At 51.5% G+C, this 24,842-nt stretch overlaps 3 protein-coding genes across 5 annotated transcripts; 2 read left to right on the forward strand and 1 right to left on the reverse strand.

Annotated features, from left to right (window-relative positions):
* The first annotated feature begins 2,528 nt into the window (after positions 1–2,528).
* On the forward strand, positions 2,529–6,303 carry DHPS (deoxyhypusine synthase). Of its 2 annotated transcripts, none has more exons than XM_082834938.1 (9): positions 2,529–2,839; positions 3,411–3,575; positions 3,793–3,914; positions 3,997–4,093; positions 4,183–4,269; positions 4,704–4,809; positions 4,887–4,990; positions 5,787–5,978; positions 6,063–6,303. In XM_082834938.1, exons 1-9 carry the CDS (start codon positions 2,633–2,635, stop codon positions 6,156–6,158), a joined length of 1,176 nt encoding a protein of 391 aa, XP_082691064.1. In that variant the 5' UTR covers positions 2,529–2,632; the 3' UTR covers positions 6,159–6,303. The 2 variants fall into 2 exon arrangements, with proteins under 2 accessions (XP_082691064.1, XP_082691065.1); XM_082834939.1 differs by having other exon boundaries at positions 5,853–5,978; positions 6,063–6,297.
* Positions 6,304–6,316: 13 nt separating this feature from the next.
* Positions 6,317–10,095, reverse strand: WDR83 (WD repeat domain 83). Of its 2 annotated transcripts, XM_082834943.1 has the most exons (9): positions 9,913–10,095; positions 9,709–9,829; positions 9,523–9,628; positions 9,205–9,253; positions 8,995–9,121; positions 7,948–8,015; positions 7,743–7,851; positions 7,550–7,664; positions 6,317–6,473 (listed from the first exon to the last, which is right to left on the reverse strand). In XM_082834943.1, the coding sequence occupies exons 1-9, from the start codon at positions 10,013–10,015 to the stop codon at positions 6,324–6,326; spliced, it is 948 nt and encodes a 315-aa protein (XP_082691069.1). In that variant the 5' UTR covers positions 10,016–10,095; the 3' UTR covers positions 6,317–6,323. The 2 variants fall into 2 exon arrangements, with proteins under 2 accessions (XP_082691069.1, XP_082691068.1); XM_082834942.1 differs by having other exon boundaries at positions 7,743–8,015.
* Positions 10,096–10,393: 298 nt separating this feature from the next.
* Positions 10,394–24,162, forward strand: WDR83OS (WD repeat domain 83 opposite strand). The gene is made up of 4 exons (XM_082834956.1): positions 10,394–10,456; positions 22,975–23,080; positions 23,584–23,681; positions 23,776–24,162. The coding sequence occupies exons 1-4, from the start codon at positions 10,407–10,409 to the stop codon at positions 23,840–23,842; spliced, it is 321 nt and encodes a 106-aa protein (XP_082691082.1). The 5' UTR covers positions 10,394–10,406; the 3' UTR covers positions 23,843–24,162.
* Positions 24,163–24,842: the final 680 nt, after the last annotated feature.

The following is a 24,842-nucleotide window of genomic DNA, read 5'->3' on the forward strand; positions in this document are numbered from 1 at the left end:
CCTGGTTCAGGTGCAGCCCCGTCTCTCCTCTCTCCAACTGCACTCATGGCCCAGGGATCCACAGATGACTCAATCCACTCACTCATGCTGATGGCTTCCCCTGCCTCATCCCAGCCCCTTCCCTGACCTCAGACCCACCTGAGGACCCTCATCCCTCCTCGGTCCATCACACCCATCTCTCTGTGGTCTCCCACCTAACTTGGCCAAAGCTGGACTCTGGATCATCCTCCCCCGAAACCTCCAGCCCCCAAATTCACCACCATCCATCCAACTTCTCTGGCTCAAATCTTTAACTCCTTCATTCCTTTCTTCCAGTATTCCCACACTTGATCTTTCCTCAAGAGCCATCAGATCAACTTTCTTTTGTTTTAATTAATTGTTTTTAATCGGCTGTAGTTGATTTACAATGTTGTGTTAGTTTCTGCTGTACAGCAAAGTGAGTCAGTTATACATACACATATATCCACTCTTTTTAAGATTCTATTCCCATATAGGTCATTACAGAGTACTGAATAGGGTTCCCTGTGCTATTCACAGATCAACTTCCAAGTTGTCAAACTGGTCACTTCTCTCCACCCTGTTGGTAGCATCCGGGTCCTGGTGCCCCCAGCTCAGTGTGCCTGGACCAGCGCAGTTGCCTGGTCTCCCCTGCCCTGCACAGCCCCGACCCCGTTCTCCTCAAGTCAGCCAGTGGGATCTGTTAAATAAATCACACTACAACACGGATGCACCTTGAGGACATTATGCTAAGTGAAATAAGCCAGTCACAAAATGACAGATAATGTATGATTCCACTTATGTGAGGTCCCTAGAGTAGCCAAATCCATAGCGACAGAAAGCAGAATGGGGGTTGCTGGGGGCTGAGGAGAGAGAGGGAATGGGGAGTTAGTGTTTGATGGGTAAGTTCTGAAGATGAATGGTGGTGACAGTTGAACAACAATGTGAATGTACTTAATGCTTCTGAACAATGCACTTAAAAATGGTTACAATGGTGAATTTTATGTGTATTTTACCACAATTTTAAAAATTGGAGAAAAATAGGGCTTCCCTGGTGGCGCAGTGGTTAAGAATCCGCCTGCCAATGCAGGGGACACAGGTTTGATCCCTGGTCCAGGGATCTGGATCCATGTGCTGCGGAGCGACTAAGCCCATGCGCCCCAACTACCGAGCCTGCGCTCTAGAGCCCGCGAGTCACAGCTACTTAAGGCCACAGGCCTAGAGCCCATGCTCCACAACAAGAGAAGCCACCGCAGTGAGAAGCCCACGCACTGCAACCAAGAGTAGCCCCCGCTCGCCGCAACTAGAGAAAGCCTGTGTGCAGCAACGAAGACCCAATGCAGCCAAAAATAAATAACAAAGAAAAGCACCTATTTTGTAGGCAGAATTTGGCAGACGTGTGGAGGGATGGATGTGGGGTGTGAAAAAGGGGAAACATCGGGCTCAACTCTCCAGTTTTCAGCCTACTAGATGAGTGGAAGGTAGGGCTGTTTGCAGAGATGTGGCAGACTGCAGGAAGATCAGGGTTAGGTGGCGAGGGAACTGAGGCCAGGAGTTTGAGATCCAAGTGGGGGCTGTCAAGGAGGATGTTCTGTTCCTCTAATTAAATAGGCTCCTTTTTAACCTCAGGGCCTTTGCACTGGCTGTTCTCTCTCCCAGTGGGAATGCCCCCCCCACCCAGATCTTCACATATGGGGCCTCTTCTGACTTTGGCTGAAATATCACCTCCTTGCCATCCTTCCCCAACCACCTCTCCCTCCAAATAAAACCACCAACTCTTCCACCCACCCCCAACCCCATGGACTCTCACATCAGCCCGTTTAATTCTACATAGCACTTACCACTGTTGTTACCCTTCTAGCTCCCCAAACTGTGGGCTCCAGAAGGGCAGGGTCTGCATTTTGTTCACTGATAAATATGCAGCACCCAGCACAAAGCCCAGTGTATAGTGTAGACTCCATAAACTGCAGAGTGAGAGTGATTAAAGAGGTCTGGACCAGACCCTATGCATGGTTTGGAGGACCCATGAGATACAGACACCACCCTCTAGGATCTCAGTCTTGCTGGAGGGAAACAGATGTCAGCCCTGGATCTCAGAGGAGGTCTCTTACCCAGAAAAAGGTCAGGGAAGGCTTCCCAGAGGAGGTGACAGCTGCAGCTGCCAGGGGAAGGAAGACCAGAAGGTTATGCAGCATGTGGAGGCTCTGGAGACTTGCAAGACACGAACAGGGATCACTATCCCATTTGACGAGAGACGCTCAGCGGCAGAAACTATCTGATACTTCCTGGTGATTCGAATTCTGTCCAAGGGCGACGTCTAAGAAGCCATCCTCTCTCTCTGAGAGGACAGAAACGAATGGGCAAGCGCCACGCAACGCGGTGGGTCTCCAGCGGGCTCCTCATTCATCTGAGACTGAAAACACGAGAAACAGGAAATAATGGCTCCTTGAGGCTTCCGTACTACGGAATACACAAGCAAAGAAGGCTGCACCCTGGGCTCCGGGCGTCGGCGGTTCATGTGACATGCACAACTTCCGGCCCTCCGCAGACTGTGCGTGCTGGGGCTTAGAGGTGTTCGAGGCCGCCGGAGGCCTGGCCTGGGGCGGCTCTGATTTGACAGTGCGGCCGCAGGAGCATGGAGGGTCCCCTGGAGAGGGAGGCGCCCGCGGCGGCGCTGGCCGCCGTGTTGAAGCACAGCTCGGCACTGCCGTCCGAGAGCGCCCAGGTCCGGGGCTACGACTTCGACCGTGGCGTGAACTACCGCGCGCTGCTGGAGGCCTTCGGCACCACTGGTTTCCAGGCCACCAACTTCGGGCGCGCGGTGCAGCAAGTCAACGCCATGGTGAGGCCTGGGTGGGACTTCCTGGGTTGAGGGGGCGTGGCCTCCAGTAGCACTGTGGGGTACTTGGGGGCGGGACTTCCTTGGGAGGAGGTGTGTTTTTCGTCCGATAGTTGGAGAGAGACGGGGTCCCCCTCCTGGGCGCGAGTTTTTGTGCTGGGGAGTGGGTTGGGACTGATTCTAGGTAGGGGGCGCGTTATAGGCAACATGTGCAGGTATTCTGGAATGGGCGGAGTCTGGGGCCAGACCGCGCAGTTGAGGGAGGGATTGAAGGAGGAGCCTAAGGCAGGGCGGGACCTGAGGTTGGATTTGCTTTTCCCAGTGGGGAGAGGGTTCGGGACTGCAAAAGTGATTCCTGAAAAGAGGCAAAGCCTGAGTGTGTGACCTGAGACTTGGGCTGTGGAAAGGGCGGAGCCTGCACAGGGGCGTTCATTCCCTGGTTCCAGGTAGAAGTGGTCCCATATCCCTCAGTGGGCAGGGCCTGGGCGCGGAGTCTGTCTCTGAAACCCACCTGGGGTCCTTGGGCTGGAGTTTGGGGCCAGAGGTTAACTCGACCCTGCCCTTATACACCTAGATAGAGAAGAAACTAGAGCCGCTGGCTCAGGATGAAGACCAACATGCAGACCTGACCCAGAGCTGCCGCCCACTCACCGGCTGCACCATTTTTCTGGGCTACACATCCAACCTCATCAGTTCGGGCATCCGTGAGACCATCCGTTACCTCGTGCAGCACAACATGGTGGGGACCTGGTGGGGTTGTGGCCTTGGCTCTCTGGGTCTTAATGGGCAATAAGATTACTGGTCATTGAAGTGAGATAGGGAACTATAGGTCAGTTTTGTTTTGCAGCAGAGCTCCCCACAAGGGTCACTCGATGAGAGTTGGGAGTTAGGAGTCCTGCCTGGTACGAAAGCAGGGCCTCCCTTCCTTGGCCAACCTCACTGCCTTGTGACTGCAGGTGGACGTCTTGGTGACCACGGCTGGGGGTGTGGAGGAGGATCTCATCAAGTGTCTGGCGCCCACATACCTGGGCGAGTTCAGCCTCAGGGGGAAGGAGCTACGTGAGAACGGGATCAACAGGTGGGGGGCCCTGAGTGGTGCTGGGTAGGGGAGCCAGGCTGAGGGTCCTGGACCCTGATGCCCACATGCCTCCTGTCCCCAGGATCGGAAACCTGCTGGTGCCCAATGACAATTACTGCAAGTTTGAGGACTGGCTGATGCCCATTTTGGACCAGATGGTGCTGGAGCAGAACACGGAGGTGAGGCTGGAGGAACCTGGGGGGGGGGGCGGGTGGCACGGTGGGTTTCAGGGGAGGTGCCGCTGGCTGAAGCTGATGTCTCCTCCTAGGGTGTGAAGTGGACGCCTTCCAAGATGATCGCCCGGCTTGGCAAGGAGATAAACAACCCAGAGTCAGTGTATTACTGGGCCCAGAAGGTGAGGGGCTGGGTGGGGGCAAAGTTGCCAGGCTTTGGCATGTGTTGTTTCATCCTTACAGCCACCTGGGGAGTTGGTACTATTCTTATTCCCACTCCTAGGTGAGGAACCTCAGAAACAGAGAGGTTAGGCAATTTGCCTGAGGTCCCACAGCTGTTGAGTGTGGTCCTTGTATTCTGGCTCTACTCCTAGACTACTGGGAAGCAGTTGGGGGCAGTGCTTAGCAGCCCCCATGGAGCCTGGTGTAGGGTCCCATGCTCCTCAGAGGCTATGGGGCCCAGCAATCAGAAAAACAAGAGCTACCATTCTTTATGTGCCAGGCACAAGTGAAGTTAAGCTCCCTGCCCAGAATCAGGCAAAGAGGAGGGAGTGCTCCCATACTGCCCCTGCAGGGCTCTGAGCTCTAACCGCTCTCCTGTCTTGCTCTTTCCCAGAACCATATCCCTGTGTTGAGCCCGGCACTCACAGATGGCTCGCTGGGTGACATGATCTTCTTCCATTCCTATAAGAACCCAGGCCTGGTCCTGGACATCGTTGAAGGTAAGGTGCTGGGGCTCCAGAGGAGCGGGGGAGGAGGGCTGCCTGGGGCCGCGGCCTGACACAGCCCTCTTTCCCAGACCTCAGGCTCATCAACACACAGGCCATCTTCGCCAGGCGCACTGGGATGATCATCCTGGGCGGTGGCATGGTCAAGCACCACATTGCCAACGCCAACCTCATGGTGAGCAGGGATGGAGTGTGTATGCTCCCTAGTAGGGGGTGGCACTCAGGCCTGTCATGCAGACAGGCCTGTGTACTAGGCCTATGCCATGTGCTGGGTAGACAGCTGTGGACTAGACAGGCCAAGATCCCTGCCCTCCTGGCACTGATGTTCTAGTGGGGGGAGATAGCAAACAGGTGACGTGAGTATCAGGTGGTAGTAATTGCTATGGAGAAAAATAAGGGAGGATGACGAGATGGCAAGTGAAAGGGGTGCTGTTCATAAAAGGGAAAGCTTCCTGGGAAATGTGACCTGCCAGCAGAGGTTTTTCAGGGGGTGGTCCCATGAGCCATGTGGTTGTCTTGGGGGGTGGGGGCGAGATAGAATTCCCAGCAGTGGAACCAGTCAGTGCAAAGGTTCTGAGGTGCCTGATGTAGGTCAGGGAACAGCTAGGAGGCTGGCGAAGGTGAGAGTGGGAGGAGGAGGTGAGGCAGGAGGTGACAGGCAGAAAGTGCAGGGCCTTGAGAGCCACTCAGGTGCTCTCAGGCGCTCTCTGGCTGCTCTGGGGGGAACAAATGAGGGGCCCAGGGTGGGGGCCATAGAGAGGGGAGAGGTAAGTTGGATTTGGAGGTCTTCTATAGCGCTGGTGGCAGATGTGGGAGGGCTCTTGCTACCAAGCAGGCGAGTCTGGAGCAACACTGCCCACTGTCTGCCCAGCATCCCGTGACCCCTCACTCTGCCCAGATGTTGACGTGGGGCCCTTCCCTTGGAATGAGGGGCAGCCAAGGGCTTCCTTCATCTGGAACACGTCCCTCAGCCTCTAGCTACAGTGCCCTGCCTTGGAGTCTGTGTGGCTGACAGCCCACTCTGCCCCTCCCTACAGCGGAATGGGGCTGACTACGCTGTCTACATCAACACAGCCCAGGAATTTGATGGCTCTGACTCAGGCGCCCGGCCAGATGAAGCTGTCTCTTGGGGCAAGATCCGGGTGGACGCACAGCCTGTCAAGGTGAGGGCCGGCCAGCCAGCTGGGGCACAGGGTCTCCCGGGGTATGGCCTTGGGTCCCGTGGCTCACCTGGGTCCCCTCCACAGGTCTATGCTGATGCCTCCCTGGTCTTTCCACTGCTCGTGGCTGAAACCTTTGCCCAGAAGGTAGATGCCTTCACGCCCGAGAAGAACGAGGACTGAACACTGGACGGTGCAGCCCCAGGGAGGCCTCACCACCTCCTCTATTTATTAGTTTGCAGACCCAGCTCCTCCCAACTCCTTGGTCAGCAGCATGTCTAGAATACATGGTCTCAGTGGTCCTCCTCAGGCTGTCTCTCTCTGTCCTTGGTCGTGGGTCCCCTGGCTTCAGCCTGTGCCATCCTCAGCCTTGTAGGTCTCTTCCCGCCAGCATTGGATGCTGCCCCCCATGGCGGTCAGCAGGCAGGGCTCCGTGGGGTGGTAGGCCAGTGACTGTACCACACTGGGACCTACAGGCAGGGCCAGCGCCAGGGCACCCTGTGGAGTGAGGGGGTTGGGAGTGTCACCAGTGTGTCTCCCTCCCCTCAGCCGCTTTTCCCCCGCTCTCAGCCACATGCGTCTAAGTGCTTCTGAGACACTGTAAATTGAACCAGCCACAAGCTGAGCCCCTCAGTCACTCCGTCCTTCTAGGTGCTCAGGTCAAACATCTTGAATCTTTCTCTTACATCTCACATCCCTGTCGGTAAATCCTCTTGGTTCTACCTTTAGACCATGCCCAGAGATTGCTGATTCTCTCCACCTTCACAGCCACTACCCTCCTCCACGGCTGGTCACATGTGGGTCCCAGCTTCCCTCCCCCTCTGCCGCCATCTGGGCTTCACCCGCCCACTTGATAGCCTCAATGCCCGCTCCCTTCATCACCCTGCAGACACAGCTCAACAAACACAGTTCTTCAAGGAGGCCACCATTCCTCTTTCCACCTGGAAAGTGTCCCTTCATGTGCCCTCCCCTTCAGGGTGACTTCCGGTCTACAGGAACCTCGAGAAGTAGGCAGAACGTTGGCACCTTCTTAGTTCCCAGAGGGAGAGCTGGCCCCTGGACTCTCCAGGGCCTCCTGGTTCCCTCCATCCTCTTAGGAGGCTTACTTCTCTGGCCAAGCCCCAGCTCTGACCCCACTATGCCTGGCTGGTCAGTTCGCATCCTGACACCCCCAACAGGCTGAGACACATCAGGACAGGGCCCACAGGGCTTGGGGGCTGGATACCACAGGGATGCTCAGGGGTAGCTCAGATTTCCTGAACAACTACAGCCCTGTCTCCCCTGAGGTCAGATGCCACTATCCGCTCCTCCTACCCCAGGGTCAGTCCCAGTGGCCCTGCCTGACCTGGATTCTGCTGCCGCCAGTGCCATCCAAAGTGCTTCTATCTCCTGACCAGTGCGTGTGTGCCACAACCCCGAGCCTTAGCACATGCTGTGCCCTTTGCCAGGAATGTTCTCGCCTCATCCCCTCTCTCACTCATCCTTCCAGCCCCCAGTTCTAACAGCACTCCCTTATAAGGGCCTGGGAGTGACTCAGGTAAGGACCGGGCAGGCCCCCCCGTGCAGAGGCTCACCTCCACCAGGTCCCAGAAGAACACCTTCCCGTCCTCGGAGCAGCTGACCACGTGCGTGTCGCGCTCGCTCAGGCAGCAGTCCAGCTTGTACTCCTGGTTCTTATGGCCCGTGTACCTGGGTGTGAGTGGCATCAGTGGGGGTTTGGGGCCTTATTGGGAGCGGGGGAGGGGCCCCACAGCCCTGAGGACTCACTCGCCCAGCAGCTCCCCTGTGTCCTTGTCTAGAAGCCGCAACGTGGAGTCCAGGCTGGACACCAGGGTGCACTGCCCGTCCCGGCTGAAGCAGGTGCAGGTGATGGGGCCTGGGGGAAGGGGAGGGGTGGGCAAACAGGTCAGGCTGGGGTCTCCCGTGCTGCCCCCACCTTCCCTGCCTGCCTCACAGCCCCAGCCACACTCACTGCCCACGTAGTCTGAGAAGAGTTGCCCCATCCTCAGGTCATAGCGCCTTACCCGGCCATCTACGGAGCTGCAAGAGAGGATGGATGCAGCTGAAGCATCACAGGTGCCAGTAGGTCCAGGGCTCCAGCTTTGGTGTTCCTGTACCCTCTTACCTGGCCAGGGCCCTGAGAGCAAGGCTGGGTGCCTGCCCTTCCTGGGCACCCTTCACTGTCATGTCATGTTCAGGACTGGCCACAGAAAACATGCATTGAAGTGAATTCATGAGTGGAATTCTGAGGCACTGGCTTTGAGACTCAGCCCCAGGGGCCAATCAGGTCCCACTGCATCTGTTTCTGATTTATACTGAGCTCCTTCTCTGGGCTACACCCTGTGTGGGAGCTTGGGACACAGCTGCTACCAAGCCAGGAGCACTTGCTGCCAACGTGGAGCCTTGCTGACTGAGGGTAATCAGGTCCCCGAGGAGGTGACGTTTGAATTGGTACTTAAAGATGAGAAGGAGCCAGCCATATGCAGTCCAAGGGGGGATGTGTGGGAACTGGGTAGGCCACCACACCATGCAGCCCAAATGCCCCCAGTGGTGGTATCGGCACTCCCTCAGGTTGTGGCAACATTTGGGCAGCCCTGCATGGGAATATATTTTTTTAAATTGTCTCCTGCAGGTAGAACATCAACTCTATGTAAGCGGGGTTTTTCCTTGTTTTCCTATCTTTTCACTCCTGTATGCTCATTGACTGAAAACGTGACCTGCAGGTGGTGCTCAAACGCACTCGGAATAAGTAGTAGAAGGGTAGCCCAGGCAGAGGAAGAGCAATTGCAAAAGTCGGTCCTGGGGTGGGAGCATGTGTGGCATATTTAACAGAAATGAGCCTGGGAATGAATAAAAACTGAGAGCACAACAGAGACCAGACCATGCAAGGCCTTGTGAGTGCAGTGAGGAGAGTAGATTTTTTTTTTTTTTTTTTTGAGAGTAGATTTTAATCTAAGTACAGAGACAGCTATGATCCCCAGTGGCACCTGGGGAGGGGCAAGGTCCTGGTCCCACTCACCCTGCGAGGACCTCATGGTCTGACACCTTCACGCTGGATATGCCATCCTTGGCTTCGTCCAGCGTCTGTATGGGCTCAGGTCTCCGTGAGCGGCAGTCCCAGCAGCGGATGGTGGAATCGATAGAGCCTGTGAGGTCAGCATGAAAGTGGATCAGGTTTGGGGGGGCCGGGGCAGCCCCCTGCGCCCACCTGCCTAGGCCCCGGACTCACCAGACAGGATAACTGTGGCCTCTTCATTAAACTGCACTGTGTTCACCTTCTGCAAAACAGGAACAGCAGCTTAGAGAAGGCTGGACTTTGGAGGATGGGGATAAAAGCAGGGTTCCCAGTGCAAGTTAAAGCAAGGGAAAAGGCTAGGGGTAGGGGAGGTGAAAGTTTTTGGAGGAACTGCAAGGACAGGGCTTGGTGAAGGCGGGGCCGTGGGGAAGGATCCTTGCGCTGTAATTGCGTGGGGAGGGGTGGGTGCCTGTCACCACCTACACGCAATTCCGGTCCTTTCTAACGAGGCCCTTTCTTGCTTGCACTCACCCCCGCGTGGCCCCGGAATTTGCGCACGACCTGCCCCGATGCCACATCCCACAGCACCACTGCCTTGTCCCCGCCGCCGGAGCAGAGACTGCTGTTGTCAAAGGAGCTAGAGAGCAGAGCAGGGAAGATCAGCGTACCTCTGACCCCGGCCTCAGCGCCTCGATCCCGCTCTGGCCCCCGGCTCACCCTGCCGCGTCCAGCACCTCGTAGCCGTGGCCGCTGTACGTCCGCAGTAGCGTCCCTCGCAGCGGGCTCCACAGCTTCAGGGTCTTGTCGCTGCCGCAAGTCAGACAGTAATTGCCATCCACTGGGGAACACCACGAGGGGGTTACTGGGCCGCCGACTTCAGGAGGCGGAGGTAGGACCCGGAATGACGATAAGGGCGCTCACCATTAAATCGCACGGCTCGCACCGCCCTCTGCCCGCAGTCCAACGTCTTCAACAGCTTCCGAGGCAGCTCCGGGGCCCGCGGTTTTGGCTCCGGGAAAGCCATTGCTCCGCCCTCCCTTCCTCACCACCGTACTGTAGCCTGCACCGGGGCTTTCTGCCCTGGGAGCCCACGCTTTGGTGTAACCTTATTATTGTCCTCCATAGTCTACTTCCTATTTCTCACTTCCGGGTTCAACGTTTAGGCTTTTTGGAGAAAGCGCTGGAAACACTGAAGCTTATTTCCAGCGTCTCGGTTTCTTTCCCCACGTCCTGTTTTCTTGGAACATTTTTGGCTTCTTCGAATTCTCTGTCCCCTGGATGGGGGGAGTTCCAGCTCCCGCCGGCAGGAACGGAAGCGCGAGGGCTGAGGGTGTTACTCTAAAAGCCATCCTCCGTTTCCCTGCTGGAAGCCGCCGGAAGCTGAGACTCCCGCAGCGGAAGAGGCGCGACTCGCTATGTCCGCGAACAATATGTCGGACCCACGGAGGCCCAACAAAGTGCTGAGGTGAGGATCCTAGTTGTCATGGTGTTAAAAAGCAGAAAAAACAAAATTCATCTTTAAAATTTAAAGATATAATTGGATTTATCAAATGATTCATGAATTGGGCAGCATCCCATCTAGCAAGTAGAGGGGAGCGCTAAAGGGCTACAGAAAGGGAAAGGTTTTTTAAAGGCAAGGCGAGGAAGTCATAATCAGAAAAACGGGTGATTTCAGATTAGGTCATTTACCTTTTGGGGGAAAAAGCGTCTTATTAGGTGGGGTTACCTCGTCTTCCTTTTGGAGGATGGAAAGGGGAGAGGACCCATGTGACTGACTACCTCATTGGTGCTGACCAGAAAATTCCTGACTGACCGGTTAAGACTACATTTTTGGAGGAGGTTGAAGCTTCGGTTAGGTTAGGTATTGAGCCCTGCTTTGGTTGCTTGGCCTAGCATAAGGGACTCCATTTTCGGCCTGTGGTTTTCTCTTTAACAATGCCCCCTCCTCCCACCCTCCCCACCTTAATCAGACTCTCAGCTTAACTGAGAGATGTGAGCAAAACTTAAGGCATGAGGGCCACTCTCAGCTACTGCTCTGAGGTTCTCGTAGTTTTTCTTGTTCCTTTGTGTGCTAACCAGAGGTTATGATATTTTTGCTTAACCCCTGTGATAGTCACAGGTCCTGGCTGGCTTCAGGTTCACAGTTTTTAAGTTGGTCACTTTTTTGTTACTCTTTTGATGTTCGAGTCTTAAGGAGATCTTTTGCTTGGTGGTTAGTGGCAGTGAGTATGCATTTAAAGCTTTTGAGAGATTAAGTGCACCAGGGAGATTATTATAATAAACAGGATAATTCACAATCTTTGGAGTGCACTTCGGAGCCATGGTCCCCAGGATCCAAACCAGGCAAAATCAGATACGTCAAAGAAAGTTCCCATTGGGAATTCCCTGGGGGTCCAGTGGTTAGGACTCCACGCTTCCAATGTAGTGGGCACGGGTTCGATCCCTCCTAAAAAAAGAAAGTTCCCGTTGAAGGAGTCACCTTCTTAAGCCAACTGGCTTGCTCAGTGATTTTATATAATAGAGTTTCAGCTAATCCAGAAGGGTTAATCCAGGTGCAGCAGGTGGTATTGACCACAGCATAGACACTCCTTGCTCAGCTAAAAGATAATCAAGGGCTATTCTATTATAAAGAACAACTTTGGCCAGAGAATCTAAGGATCTTTCTTGGGCTGATGGCCCTGCCGAAGGAAATGAATCCTGAGTCATGAAATCCTCATCGTTATTTTTAAAAAAATATTTATTTACTTATTTGGCTGCGGTGGGTCTTAGTTGCGGCATGTGGGATCTTCCTTGTAGCATGTAGCATGTGGGATCTAGTTCCCAGTTCCCTGACCAGGGATCACACCTGGGCCCCCTGCCTTGGCAGCGTGGAGTCTTAGCGACTGGACCACCAGGGAAGTCCCGCTCATTGTTATTTTTAACTTGATGATGTAAATCCAGGGGATTTGACTAATGAGGTGTCTTAGTTCCCTTGTGGAATGTCAGGGGCCCAGTTACATAACCTAAGAGGTATTGCCCCCTGTGCACTGGCTATCTAGGCATTCAGAGGCCCAAAGAGAATGATAACCACCATGGACAAAGACCCTATGGGGACACAAACCATTCCCGTTAAGAGGTACTGTTAATGGATTCAGTCACAGGAATTACTGCGTTTACCCATTCCAACCAGGTGTCAGTTAGGTTTTCAGCGCGTATGGGAAGAGAATCTCCCATCCTGAAATAAAGTGTTGTTCTAAATGCCTTGCAAAGATGGTTGCTGCTGGTGAGATCTCTTAGTGATTGGGGGCAAATCTGATCTAGATTATCATGGGAACATGGGAGTGCAAATGCACTAAGATTTACTAGGTAATTGTGTCTAACTGAGTAAGTTATGATGGGAGAAAGGCAACAACAAGGCATAGGTTGTTCTGGCTGTACAAGTTGAACGGCATAAGAAATTTCTAGGGGGTTCGATTGTAGTTTTCTGTGACTTTGAGAATAGAAGAGAAATTGGTCACAGGAAGGACCAGGGGGTCTCTGGCATCATGGATAGATTGGAATCTTTGTTGACAAATCCAGCAGTCTGAAAGCTTACCTCCCTTAGCAATGGCCTGGGAGAGAAGGGTGAAAACATCTTTCCAGGTCAATACCAGAGTAAAGAAAAGAAAAAGGAGGAAGGGTTTCACGTTTAGTTCAAGTATGGTCTATAGCTGGCGTCTGGGACAGAAGCAGTCCACCTTGATGTCAGCTGCTTCTCTTCCTTATCAGTTACATTCAGAGGTCTCCAGCGTCTGTACAGGACTAGATGTCTGGTGGAGCCTTCCTTAGCTGTGAGATGTGTACCCAAGGCTCAATGCCTTCTAGTTTTGCAGCAGTGTCAGTGGTTAGGAGCACTTGGTGTGGTCTCTTCCAATGGGCTTGAGGGCTGTCTTCCTCTGATGACGTTTCCATAATACCCAGTCACCGGGCTCCAGACTGTGACCAACAGAATCCTTTGAACTGGGATCTTGGAAGGCTTCTTTAACTTGTCGATGATAGGCATAAGACATGAAAGACTTATAGTAGGTGGTCATACTAACATGAGATAATAAGGGATCAGCAGAAAGGTGTATACCAATTGACACTGGTCTCCTGGTGACTGTTCCATGTGCAGTGAGTCTATGTTTTCCACAGGGGGTACTGGGAACAGTTGGCATGGCCAGAGGCAATACCTTAGGCCAAGGGAGTCCACTAGTTTTAGCAAGTTTAGAGATTTTTGAGGATCCCATTAGTTCTCTCTACTTTGCCTGATGATTGAGGGTGATAGGGAAAGTGATAATTCCAAGAAGTCTGCACGGTTTTCATTAAGCCTTGTCTGGTTTGCCCAGTGAAGTCGGTGCCTCAATCACTGGAGATTGTGGAAGGTATACCTCGCCTGGTAAACACATTTTCTAACAGCTTCTTTGCCATTGTGAGGGCATCAGCCTTGTGGCAAGGGAAGGCTTCAACCCATCCTGAAAATATACATACAATAACAAGAACTTACTGATAACCCATACTAGGTGGCAGTTGAATGAAATCCAGCTGTAGGTGCTCAGAGGGTCCAGAGGGAGGAGGTCTGAGGCCTCTGGGAACAAAATAGTTTTTCCAGGGTTATGGACCTGACAGGTCAAACATTGGTGGTAAACTGTTTTTGTAATTTTGTGTCTCCCCACCAATGTCTATTCATCATTTGAGTCATCTTTAATGCACTGTGGGGCTTCCCTGGTGGCTCAGTGGTGTAGAGTCCGCCTGCCGATGCAGGGCACACGGGTTCGTGCCCCGGTCCGGGAAGATCCCACATGTCGCGGAGTGGCTGGGCCCGTGAGCCATGGCTGCTGAGCCTGTGCGTCCAGAGCCTGTGCTCCGCAGCGGGAGGGGCCACAACAGTGAGAGGCCTGCGTACCGCAAAAGAAAACAAAAAAAAAACTGCACTGTGATGGGTGAAGGGATGCAAAAACTGAAAAATGGGGTTTGCCGTGGAGCTGGGAAGTGGCCATCCTGGGTTTCCCATAGCCCCAATTGTTCATTTAATTTACAACCATTGTTTGTGCACCTTAATTTCTCTGTTCAGGGAATTCCCTGGCAGACCAGTGGTTGGGACTCTGTGCTTTCATTGCCGAGGGCCAGGATTCAATCCCTGGCGGGGGAACTGAGATCTCACAAGCCGCCCATGGTGTTGCCAAAACAGAAAAAAAAAAAATTAGAAAAAAAATGTCTCTGTTCAGGAGCAGGCTGGTGTCATGTTACAAGGACATCAGGATGGCCAGTCAGGCAATGAGGGGTCATTTTTTGCTGAAGCAGAATGGTCTTCATCCATATGTGCCTTATTTATTTATTTACTGGCTGCTCCGTGCAGCTTGCGAGATCTTAGTTCCCCTACCAGGGACTGAACCTGGGCCACCACAGTGAAAGCACCCAGTCTTAACCATTGGACCACCAGGGAATTCCCAGTGCCATAATATTTATACTCTGTTGCTGCTGTCTGCATGAAAGTCAGCTAGGGCGTTCCTGGAACTCAGGTTCAGTCCTTTTGGTCTGAACCTCAATTTTTTTCTTTTTTTTTTCTTTGCGGTACGCGGGCCTCTCACTGCCGCGGCCTCTCCCGTTGCGGAGCACAGGCTCCGGACGCGCAGGCCCAGCGGCCATGGCTCACGGGCCCAGCCGCTCCGCGGCATGTGGGATCTTCCCAGACCGGGGCACGAACCCGTGTTCCCTGCATTGGCAGGCGGACTCCCAACCACTGCGCCACCAGGGAAGCCCTGAACCTCAATTTTAATGATAGCAATTTCAGAAGGTAAGAGAATAGCAATAAGAAGGTAGTTTATTTGTTGCCCTTTTTTTTTTTAATAAATGGATTTTTTTCAGCATTTTTAAAAACAATTATTGGGCTTCCCTGGTGGCGCAGTGGTTGAGAGTCTGCCTGCCAATGCAGGGAACACGGGTTCGTGCCCCGGTCCGGGAGGATCCCACATGCCGCGGAGTGGCTGGGCCAGTGAGCCATGGCTGCTGAGCCTGCGAGTCCGGAGCCTGTGCTCTGCAACGGGAGAGGCCACAACAGTGAGAGGCCTGCGTACCGAAAAAAACAAAAACAAAAAACACAATTATTTGTTGATTTATTTTTGGCTGTATTGGATCTTTGTTGCTGTGCGCAGGCTTTCTCTAGTTGTGGCGAGTGGGGTCTGGTCTTCGTTGCGGTGCGCGGGCTTCTCACTGCAGTGGCTTCTCTTGTTGCAGAGCACAGGCTTTAGGGGCGTGGGCTCTAGAGCGCAGGCTCAGTAGTTGTGGTGCATGGGCTTAGTTGCTTCGAGGCATGTTCGCCCAGACCAGGGCTTGAACCTGTGTTCCCTGCATTGGCAGGTGGATTCTTAACCACTGCACCACCAGGGAAGCCCTGCATTTTTGATTGGGAGCCCAGAGGACATAAGAAAACCCCTTTGTTTCCATAATATCCCCAAATCATGGATGACCCCAAAGGCATACCAGCTATTGGTATAAATATTAACAGTCTGTCATTTGATAACTTGCTGCTTTAGTTTGTGGGAAGTTTCCCTTTCAAGTTATTCATATTGGTTAGTAATATCATAACCAGCTTGGAAACAAAGTATCCCTTTTTCATTTTTAGAGTAGGACCCATCAGCAAGATTAGATCAGTATGTTCTTACCTGGCGGTCATGGGGCTCACCTTTGTCAGGCAGGGGTGGTGATGTAGCAGGGTTAAGGAGGTTGCAACATTTAAGATGTTGAGTAGGTAGTGGAAGCAGAAGGATCTCATAGGAGGTTAATCTGCTTGCAGAGAAATGTTGAGTCATTTCAGAGTTAAGAAGACTTTGGACAGCCTGAGGAATTTGTAAATAAATGCCATTACCTAGGGTTAGATCTGCTGAGGCTCCTACTAACTTTGCAGCTGCAGCTATAGCCTTAAGACAGTTGGTATAGGGACTGGCAACTGAATCCAGTTATATGCTGTGATAGGAAACTGGCTATGTTTATTGCTATGCTCTTGTGTGTGCATTGCCAGGGCTTGCTTATCTCTTTCATGCACGCATAAGGTGAAAGGTTTTGAGTAATTAGGTAGGCCTAGGGCTGGCGGTTCTTACAGTACTGATTTTAGTCTTAGAAAAGCCTGTTTATGTTTATCTTCCCTAGGAAGGGGCTCAGGGACTAAAAGTTCAGTAAGTTCATAGAGTAGGAAAGCCAATAGAGAAAAATTAGGAACCCATAGTCTACAGTAGCCAATCAAGTCTAGAAATCCACAAAGCTGTCGCTTAGTTATAGGCATAGGACATTCTTGGTTTAGCCTAATCCTTTTTGGAGATAGCTGGGTTCCTTCAGCACTAGGTAATGAACAGTATATAGAGATAATTGTAATTTTTCCTTGGAGAGTTTATGTCCCTTTTGTCAGTGGAAATAATCAACAACCAACCTTTAATAAGAATTTTAGGGCTTCCCTGGTGGCGCAGTGGTTAAGAATCTGCCTGCCAATGCAGGGGACATGGGTTCGATCCCTGGCCTGGGAAGATCCCACATGCCGCAGAGCAGCTAAGCCTGTGTGCCACAACTACTGAGCCCACGTGCCACAACTACTGAATCCCACGTGCCTAGAGCCCGTGCTCCGCAACAAGAGAAACCACGACAATGAGAAGCCCACGCACCGCAACAAAGAGTAGCTCCTGCTCGCCGCAACTAGAGAAAGCCCGCGCACAGCAACGAAGACCCAACACAGCCAAAAAAAACCCAAATAAATAAATTTATTTTTTTTTAAAAAAGGATTTTATTCAAGCCAACCTGAGGACTGTAGCCCAGGAAACACAGATTCAAGAAGCCCTTGAATTGTGTTTTGCCAGACTACAAAATGGCAGAGGCTTATATAGGCAAAAACTGCAGTTACATAACTTGTTTGTCAAGAATTATAATTGGGGCTTCCCTGGTGGTCCAGTGGTTAAGACGCCACGCTTCCACTGCAAGGGGCACCGGTTTGATCCCTGGTCAGGGAAGTACCGCATGCCATGAGGTGCAGCCAAAAAAAAAAAGGAATTATAACTGGAACTGGCAAGAAGTAAGGGTGCCTGTCAAGCAAGGATTGGTTGGGGTCTGAAGTGGTTGTATAGTTACAGTGGGAGATCTTGAGACCATAAGGTTGCAGCTGGCAGCTGCTAGCAGATATTGTCTTGAGAATAGTGGTGTAGTTAAGTTTGATACAGTTCAGAAAATTCAAGTTCTCAGTGATGCAGGAATATATCCACATCCACAATGACCACCCGGCTCCATTTCGATGCCTGAAGCACAGTTCTGTCTTGTCAGAACGAAGAACAAACATCAAACATAATACATTCCTTCGAGGTTTCAAGAGACAGATTAGCACATACACAGTGAGTCAGCATGACCTTAGTTTTGGGGAAGGGAACCTCATCTTCAAAGGAGTTGATGCATTGGCATCTTAGGGATGGCGTGAATGGACATTTATCCCTATCTTCAAAGTGGACATTCTGAACAGTCTGATAACTGTATTCCATTTTTTGTCTGTTTGTTTTAATGGTTAAAGCAGATGTACAATGTCTGTTTGACAGGCCACAAGACGGTCTGCTCTAATTAGCAAAAAGTTCAAGCCCAGGGGACTTCCCTGGTGGTCTAGTGGGTAAGACTCCGAGCTCCCAATACAGGGGGCCCGGCTTTGATCCCTGGTTGGGGAACTAGATCCCACATGCATGCTGCAACTAAGACGCGGTGCAGCCAAAATAAATAAATAATAATAAAAAAAAGTTCAAGCCCAGTCATGTATGAGATAGGATGACTTCCCCATACCTCAATATGTGAAAATTTCTTCCATCACTTCTCAGCTAACTGTTGCAGCAGATACATGGAGTCTTTTATGGATGCCTCTTTGGTTACTGAGCACAGCAAGAAGTCGTCTGCCTATTGTAAAAGAGTTGATATCCCCGGGACTGGCGGGTCCTTACATTTTGGTGGAGCACTTGGGAGAAATAAGAAGGGGCCTCAATGAGCCTTTGAGGCATGACTGTCCAGGTGTATTGCTGATTGTTCCAACTTAAGGCGAACAGATATCAGCCGTTGGGGTCTACAGGGGTGCTGAAAAAGGCTGAACCAAGGTCTGCAACAGTGAACCATTTTGAGTCTGGTGTCACTCATGACAAAAGGGTGTTCTGGGTTTGCAACAACTGGGAAATGGGGAATAACTATCTCGTTAATAGCTCTTAAGTCCTGAGGGAAGGGATAAATTGGGAGACTGGAATTGACAAATACACACTACTATATATAAAATAGATAACTAATAATAAGAACCTCCTGTATAGCACAGGGAACTCTACTCAATACTCTGTAAAGACTTAAATGGGAAAAGAATCTAAAAAAGAATGGATATATGAACATATATAACTGATTTACTTTGCTGTACAGCAGAAACTAATACAACATTGTAAATCAACTCTACTCCAATAAAAACTAAAACAAACAAAACCTTTCCCTGGGGGGAAAAAGGAAAAACCTCAAGTTCTGGACAAATCTCCATCCTCACCCATTAGGTTTCCAGGCTGGCAGGATCTGTGTGTCATGGGGGCTAATACAGGGCACGATTACCCGCTGGGAGATGAGATCTTTTGTTGTGGGTGTGAGGCTTTAGTGGATATTGAGGTAATTGAGGAAGAGGTTTAGTTATGTGTCTCTGAATCTTTATAGGCTCTGTACTTTTTATTGTCCCAGTGTCAGTATTAGAAATAGCCCACAGGTTTTTGGGCACCTCAATTAAATTAGGGGACTTCTGTTGGAATCCTTCCTCTTCTACGTCAAGGACAGATTGTAAGAACGTAAGAGAACATCAGGTTCAGGTTGGTCAGGAAATTTTACGGTGAGGTCTCCATTGGAAACAAAATGTATTAGCCCTTTTAACTTAGAAAGCAGATCTCTACCTAACAGACTGACCGGGGCTATGTCACATAGCAAAAAAGAATGCTTTTCAGTCAAAGGTCCCAGAGTCATTTGTATTGGTTGAGGTAGAAATTCTCTCTGAATGTTTATTAGATACTTCTACTAAGGAAACCTCTTTTTCACTCTGAGGGATTTGTTGTCCTATGGGAGTGGGATTTAAAGTAGAAAGTGTAGGGACTTCCCTGGTGGTCCAGTGGGTAACTCCACGCTCCCAATGCAGGGAGCCTGCGTTTGATCCCTGGTCGGGGAACTAGATCCCGCATGCGTGCCGCAACTAAGAGTCTGCGTGCTGCAACTAAGAAGCCCGCCTGCTGCAACTAAAAAATAAATAAATAAATAAATAAAAGTAGAAAGTGTAGCTCCATTATCGACTGGAATTTGGCACGGTTTCCCATTAATTTTAATTTTAGTTTCCCCTTGGCTGTTTAAGGGAATTACTGATAACAGCTTACTGGAGAATCCCTCGGAATACTGAGGGGGTAGATGTGGGGCACTCAAGTTGAAGAATTTGCATAAGACCTTTGAGGACAGTCTTTTTTTCCAGTGTCCCAGTTGATTACATGTGAGACATTGGGTCTCGGGCCAGCGTTTTGATGGTGGACCCCTAGGAAGATGTTATGTTAGGTCTCTGGCCTTGGAGCTTTTGTAGCTGTAAGGCCAACAACTTGGAAAATTTTTGCTTGTGGTCTTGCTCTAAGGTCATTTCAAAGTGCTCAGCTATGGTCACTGGCTCCATCAGACTGCTGGTCTCCCATCCTATTTTCTGTCTTTTTATCAATGCACTAATCTCAGGAGATAATCTACTTGCAAATAGGGCAGCTAAGAGCAGGTTGAGTGACTCTTTTATATGGGACCGGAACGCCATAGGAGGAGTGCTTCCAAGCGTGCCTTAAAGTTGGCCCGATTCATCTTTCTTTGGTTTGCATGTTTGAATAACAGACCGATCAGTTGGGGTAGGGAAGATCCTAGGAATGGCTTATAAAAGGTCAGGTGCTGTTTTGCCAGCTTTCTCTGGTTGAGGATCTTTGAAGATCATCCTCCGGGTTTTGCCATTTGCTTCCTGTGTCCATTTGGTGCTTCACCAGGTCCTACCTGCATGTGCACGAGCTGATAAAGATTTTGCAGCCTGGGGTCGAGGCCCTGATAATGACTCCAGATTCTTCAAAGAACTTTTGGGGTTCCTCCCTAGGTTTAGGAAATGCCTTAACTATGGCCCTTAGTTCCATCTTTGACCAAAGAGTGAAAGACACCCGAGGAGGTTCGTCTGCAACCTTGGGTAGTTCTCTCTTACATGGTAACTGTTGAATAGTCCCTTCAGAGTGGAAAAGCAGTTCAGAAAGAAAATCAGTAAAACATGAGTACTCAGGGGCTTCCCTGGTGGCGCAGTGGTTGAGAGTCCGCCTGCCGATGCAGGGAACACGGGTTCGTGCCCCGGTCCGGGAAGATCCCACATGCTGCAGAGCGGCTGGGCCCGTGAGCCATGGCCGCCGAGCCTGCGCGTCCGGAGCCTGTGCTCTGCAACGGGAGAGGCCACAACAGTGAGAGGCCCGCGTACTGCAAAAAAAAACAAAAACAAAAACAAAACAAACATGAGTACTCAGGTAAAGAAGGAGAGAGGGGCTTCTATGGTGGCGCAGTGGTTAAGAATCTGCCTGCCAGGGCTTCCCTGGTGGCGCAGTGGTTAAGAATCCGCCTGCCAATGCGGGGGACACGGGTTCAAGCCCTGGTCCAGGAAGATCCCACATGCCGCGGAGCAACTAAGCCTGTGCGCCACAACTACTGAGCCTGCATGCCACAACTACTGAAGCCCACACGCCTAGAGTCCGTGCTCCAAAACAAGAGAAGCCACCACAATGAGAAGCCCACGCACCGCAACGAAGAGTAGCCCCTGCTCTCTGCAACTAGAGAAAGCCCGCGTGCAGCAACGAAAACCCAACGCAGCCAAAAAAAAAAAAAAAAAAAAAAAGGAGAAAGAGCAGTAGGAGTCATGTCAGCCCTTCCTTTTTTGTTTTAGGTACTTCTTGTGTTTTTGATTTTTCATTAGCCTTTTTGTAACCCATCTTTTAATGAAGCTATTTTGGAAACTTTAAGCCTTTTGGAAGCTTCCATATACCAATGAAAATAGGTATCCCATTCTGTTTGCTTAATTTGGAAACCCTCACTTTCAAGGGCACTTTTTTTTTGCGGTACGTGGGCCTCTCACTGCTGTGGCCTCAGCAGCCATGGCTCACGGGCCCAGCCGCTCCACTGCATGCGGGATCTTCCCAGACTGGGGCACGAACCCGTGTCCCCTGCATCAGCAGGCGGACTCTCAACCATTGCACCACCAGGGAAGCCCACTTTTTTTAAAAAATAAATTTATTTATTTGTTTTTTGGCTGTGTCGGATCTTCATTGCTGCGTGCGTGCTTTCTCTAACTGTGGACAGGGGGCTGCTCTTCATTGCGGTGTGTGGGCTTCTTATTGCGGTGGCTTCTCCTGTTGTGGAGCATGGGCTCTAGGCCCCCGGGCTTCAGTAGTTGCAGTGCGTGGACTCAGTAGTTGTGGCTCGCGGGCTCTAGAGCTCAGGCTCACTAGTTGTGGTGCACGGGCTTAGTTGCTCCGCGGCATGTGGGATCTTCCCGGACCAGGGCTCAAACCCGTGTCCCCTGCATTGGCAGGCGGATTCTTAACCATTGTGCCACCAGGGAAGTCCCTCAAGAGCACTTCTGAAATAAACAATCTTGTCTCACTGACACATTCCCCACAGTGGCCACTGTAATTCTAGGTTGTTTTTAGTAATATTTTGCCATTTTTGTAGATATTTACAGCTTTTGGGATTATAGTTCTTAGACATAAAAAAGGCAGGTGTGCTGATGGGTGGCATGCTTGATTCATTAAAGGTGGAAGCTCCCATCTCTCTTAGCCTCTCTTAGCTGGCTTTATCTACACAAAGCAAGACAGACAAACATGAATACCTTAACATTCCACCTGTAACCAGTTACTGCAGCCTGGCCAAGGAAAAGGCCCTGGGCGCACCACCACCAACTGCCTACACAGAACCTGGGGCTGGGGGAAAGGATTGAACCAGCAGACTCCAAATGGGGATTGTGGGCTGATTCCAAACGAATGGGGAACCGCAGCTGCCACCAGCAGTGCCCACCGTGGAATCTGGGAAAGGATCCCAAATAAATGGGGAACAGCAGACCATACCGCCAGCAGTTCCTAACATGGAATCTGGGAACAGAACCAAGGCTGGGGGTTTCCAACCAAATGAGGAACTGTGGTCCGAACTACCAGCAGCTCCCAACGTGGAACTAGTGATTCCAGACAAATGGGGAACTGGCTGGAAAGCCAATTAGATTGGGAGTGACACAAAGAGAGCAGAGGTCAGAACTGAGAGGAACTTACCCATGGCCCCCAGAAATGGCAAGAAAGACAGTGGACTCAAAAAGGGGTTCATGGGTACCATGCTTATGTTTCTCGTCCCCGAATGCTGTCAGAGGTTCACTTTGGATCCTGTCGCTGCCACCAGATCTGTTGAAAAAACAAAATTCAACTGAGTAAATTTTAAAGATCTAATTGACCTTATTGAAGGCTTCATGGATCAGGCAACATCTCATCTAGCAAGTAGAGGGGAGCTCTAAAGGCTACAGAAAGGGAAAGGTTTTTAAAGACAGGACAAGGAAGTCATAAACAGAAAAAAGGATTATTTCAGATTAAGTCACCTCCTTTTTGGGAAAAAAGGGTCTTATTAGGTGGGTTACCTCTTCCTTTGGTGGATGGAGAGGGGAGAGGGGCCCATGTGACACTACCTCATTGGTACTGACCAGAAAATTCCTGACTGACTGGTTAGGACTACATTTCTGGGGGAGGGTGAAGCTCCAATTAGGTGAGGTACTAAGCCCCAGTTTAGTGGCATGGCCTAGCATAAGTGACTCCATTTTGGGCCTGTGGTTTTATTTTTAACAAAGGGAATGGGCCTCGCGTTGTGGGTTGGAGGCCCAGGGGAGCACCTGCCCATCCTGGGGGCAGAGCTTGAGCACCCCTGACCCTGCTGCAGGTACAAGCCCCCGCCGAGCGAGTGTAACCCAGCCTTGGATGACCCGACACCAGACTACATGAACCTGCTCGGCATGATCTTCAGCATGTGTGGCCTCATGCTCAAGGTGGGCAGGGCTGAGTTTCCTTCCCGTAGCTCTGCCTGACAGTGGGGAAGGCATGGATTCAGAATGAAGCAGGACCAGTGCTGAGGGGGCAGGGCTGTGGTGATGCTGGGTGAAGAAGGCTAGGGCTGTCGGGGAAGCCAGGTGTCCGGGTCAGGGTGGCACATAGGACGTCAGTCTGAGGGTGGGGCCAGGCTTTAATGCAACTTGGTGGGGACTGGTGGAGAAAATGTGGGGTCCGTAGCACGATGGGGGATGTCAAAGGCCAGGCTCCTTAGGCCTGAGGGGACATGGTGGGGTCAGAGATGCAGGACAGGGAGTAGGACCAGAATTCGGGTACCTGGAGTTAACTATGGGGGTCTGGAACTGAGAGACTCCTGGGGCTCAGGGTTTGAGCTGTATCAGGTGGAACTGGGGTTGGAACCGGTGCCTGGGAATGGCCCTTGTGGGGGCTCATTGGGGTGCCTCTCACCGACCTAACCCACCCACCCACCTACCTCTTCCAGCTGAAGTGGTGCGCTTGGGTCGCTGTCTACTGCTCCTTCATCAGCTTTGCCAACTCCCGGAGCTCTGAGGACACTAAGCAGATGATGAGTAGCTTCATGTGAGCCTGGATCTGGAGAGGGAGGGACTCCTGGGTGAGGGGAAGGGGACCCCAAGCCTATCCATCCTGGACTGACACCTCTCTCCCATCTCAGGCTGTCCATCTCTGCCGTGGTGATGTCATATCTGCAGAACCCTCAGCCCATGACGCCCCCCTGGTGATGTGAGCCTAGAGGGGTCACATCCTGGACCCCTCTATCTACCTTACGCCCTAGGCCTGGCCCGTGGCTGCTCAGCCTCCTGCCCTCAGCTGCAGTCCTGGGCTTCCCTGGGTGAGGTGGTCTTGGGGCCTGCAGCTGGATGGAGGGAACGTGGCCCTGTCCTTGGGATCCCACTTCGCTGGAGCAGAGAGGGGAATCTCCTGGGTCTACCCCTCCTGCCTTCCTTCCCCACCCTGCCTGCTGTTGGGGGAGATACTATCCATGTTTCTAGGTGTATCCACTCATTTTCTTGTTGAAACCAGTTAATAATAAATTTTTGCATTCTGGTTGTTCTCTGAGACCTCTCTCTCCTTCTGTGCATTGTCATAACAGGGGGAAGGGCGCCAGTTCCTCCACTCAAGTCAGGCTGGGGGTGGGGTCCCCAGTCTGGAGCCTTTTGGTTAGTTCACTTGCTTATTTCACAAGACTCGAGCCTTAAGTCAGCTGCCAGAGACTGAACAGTGATCCCTGCCCTCTGGCAACTCAGCAGACAGCCCTGCTGATCTAAGGAATCTGTGCTTTGGATTTCTTATCAGAGGAATGGGGGTACTGTCAGCAAATCGGATGGACTGGTAAGGACTGGGGGAAGGCATGAAAGACTGAGTTCTCCCCCACCTGCCATGTTTCACTCCTCATCAGAGGACACCGGTATCTCTCGAACAAGGCTGGATGCCTCCCCTCCCCAGCACCGTAACGGCGGTTACTTTACATCTCCATGCATAGGACAGAACAGAGCTCCCATTAACCTCTGTTCCTAGCCATCCTAGGTCCCTCGCGGACCCTAGCCCAGAAAGTCAACGGAATACCCTAGGATCCTAGGCATGTACTCTACCTCCAAGGCAAACACAGCATCCGTAGGAAAATCTGAGACCTCTGCGCCCAGGGGGAACAAAAGGGCACTCGAAGTCCACATGGAGGCCACACAGAGGCCACGAGAGGCTAAAGGCTCGTCTGGCCGAACC

Source organism: Leucopleurus acutus, assembly GCF_964270905.1.
Source record: "Leucopleurus acutus genome assembly, chromosome: 3".
Taxonomy (NCBI): Eukaryota; Metazoa; Chordata; class Mammalia; order Artiodactyla; family Delphinidae; genus Leucopleurus; species Leucopleurus acutus.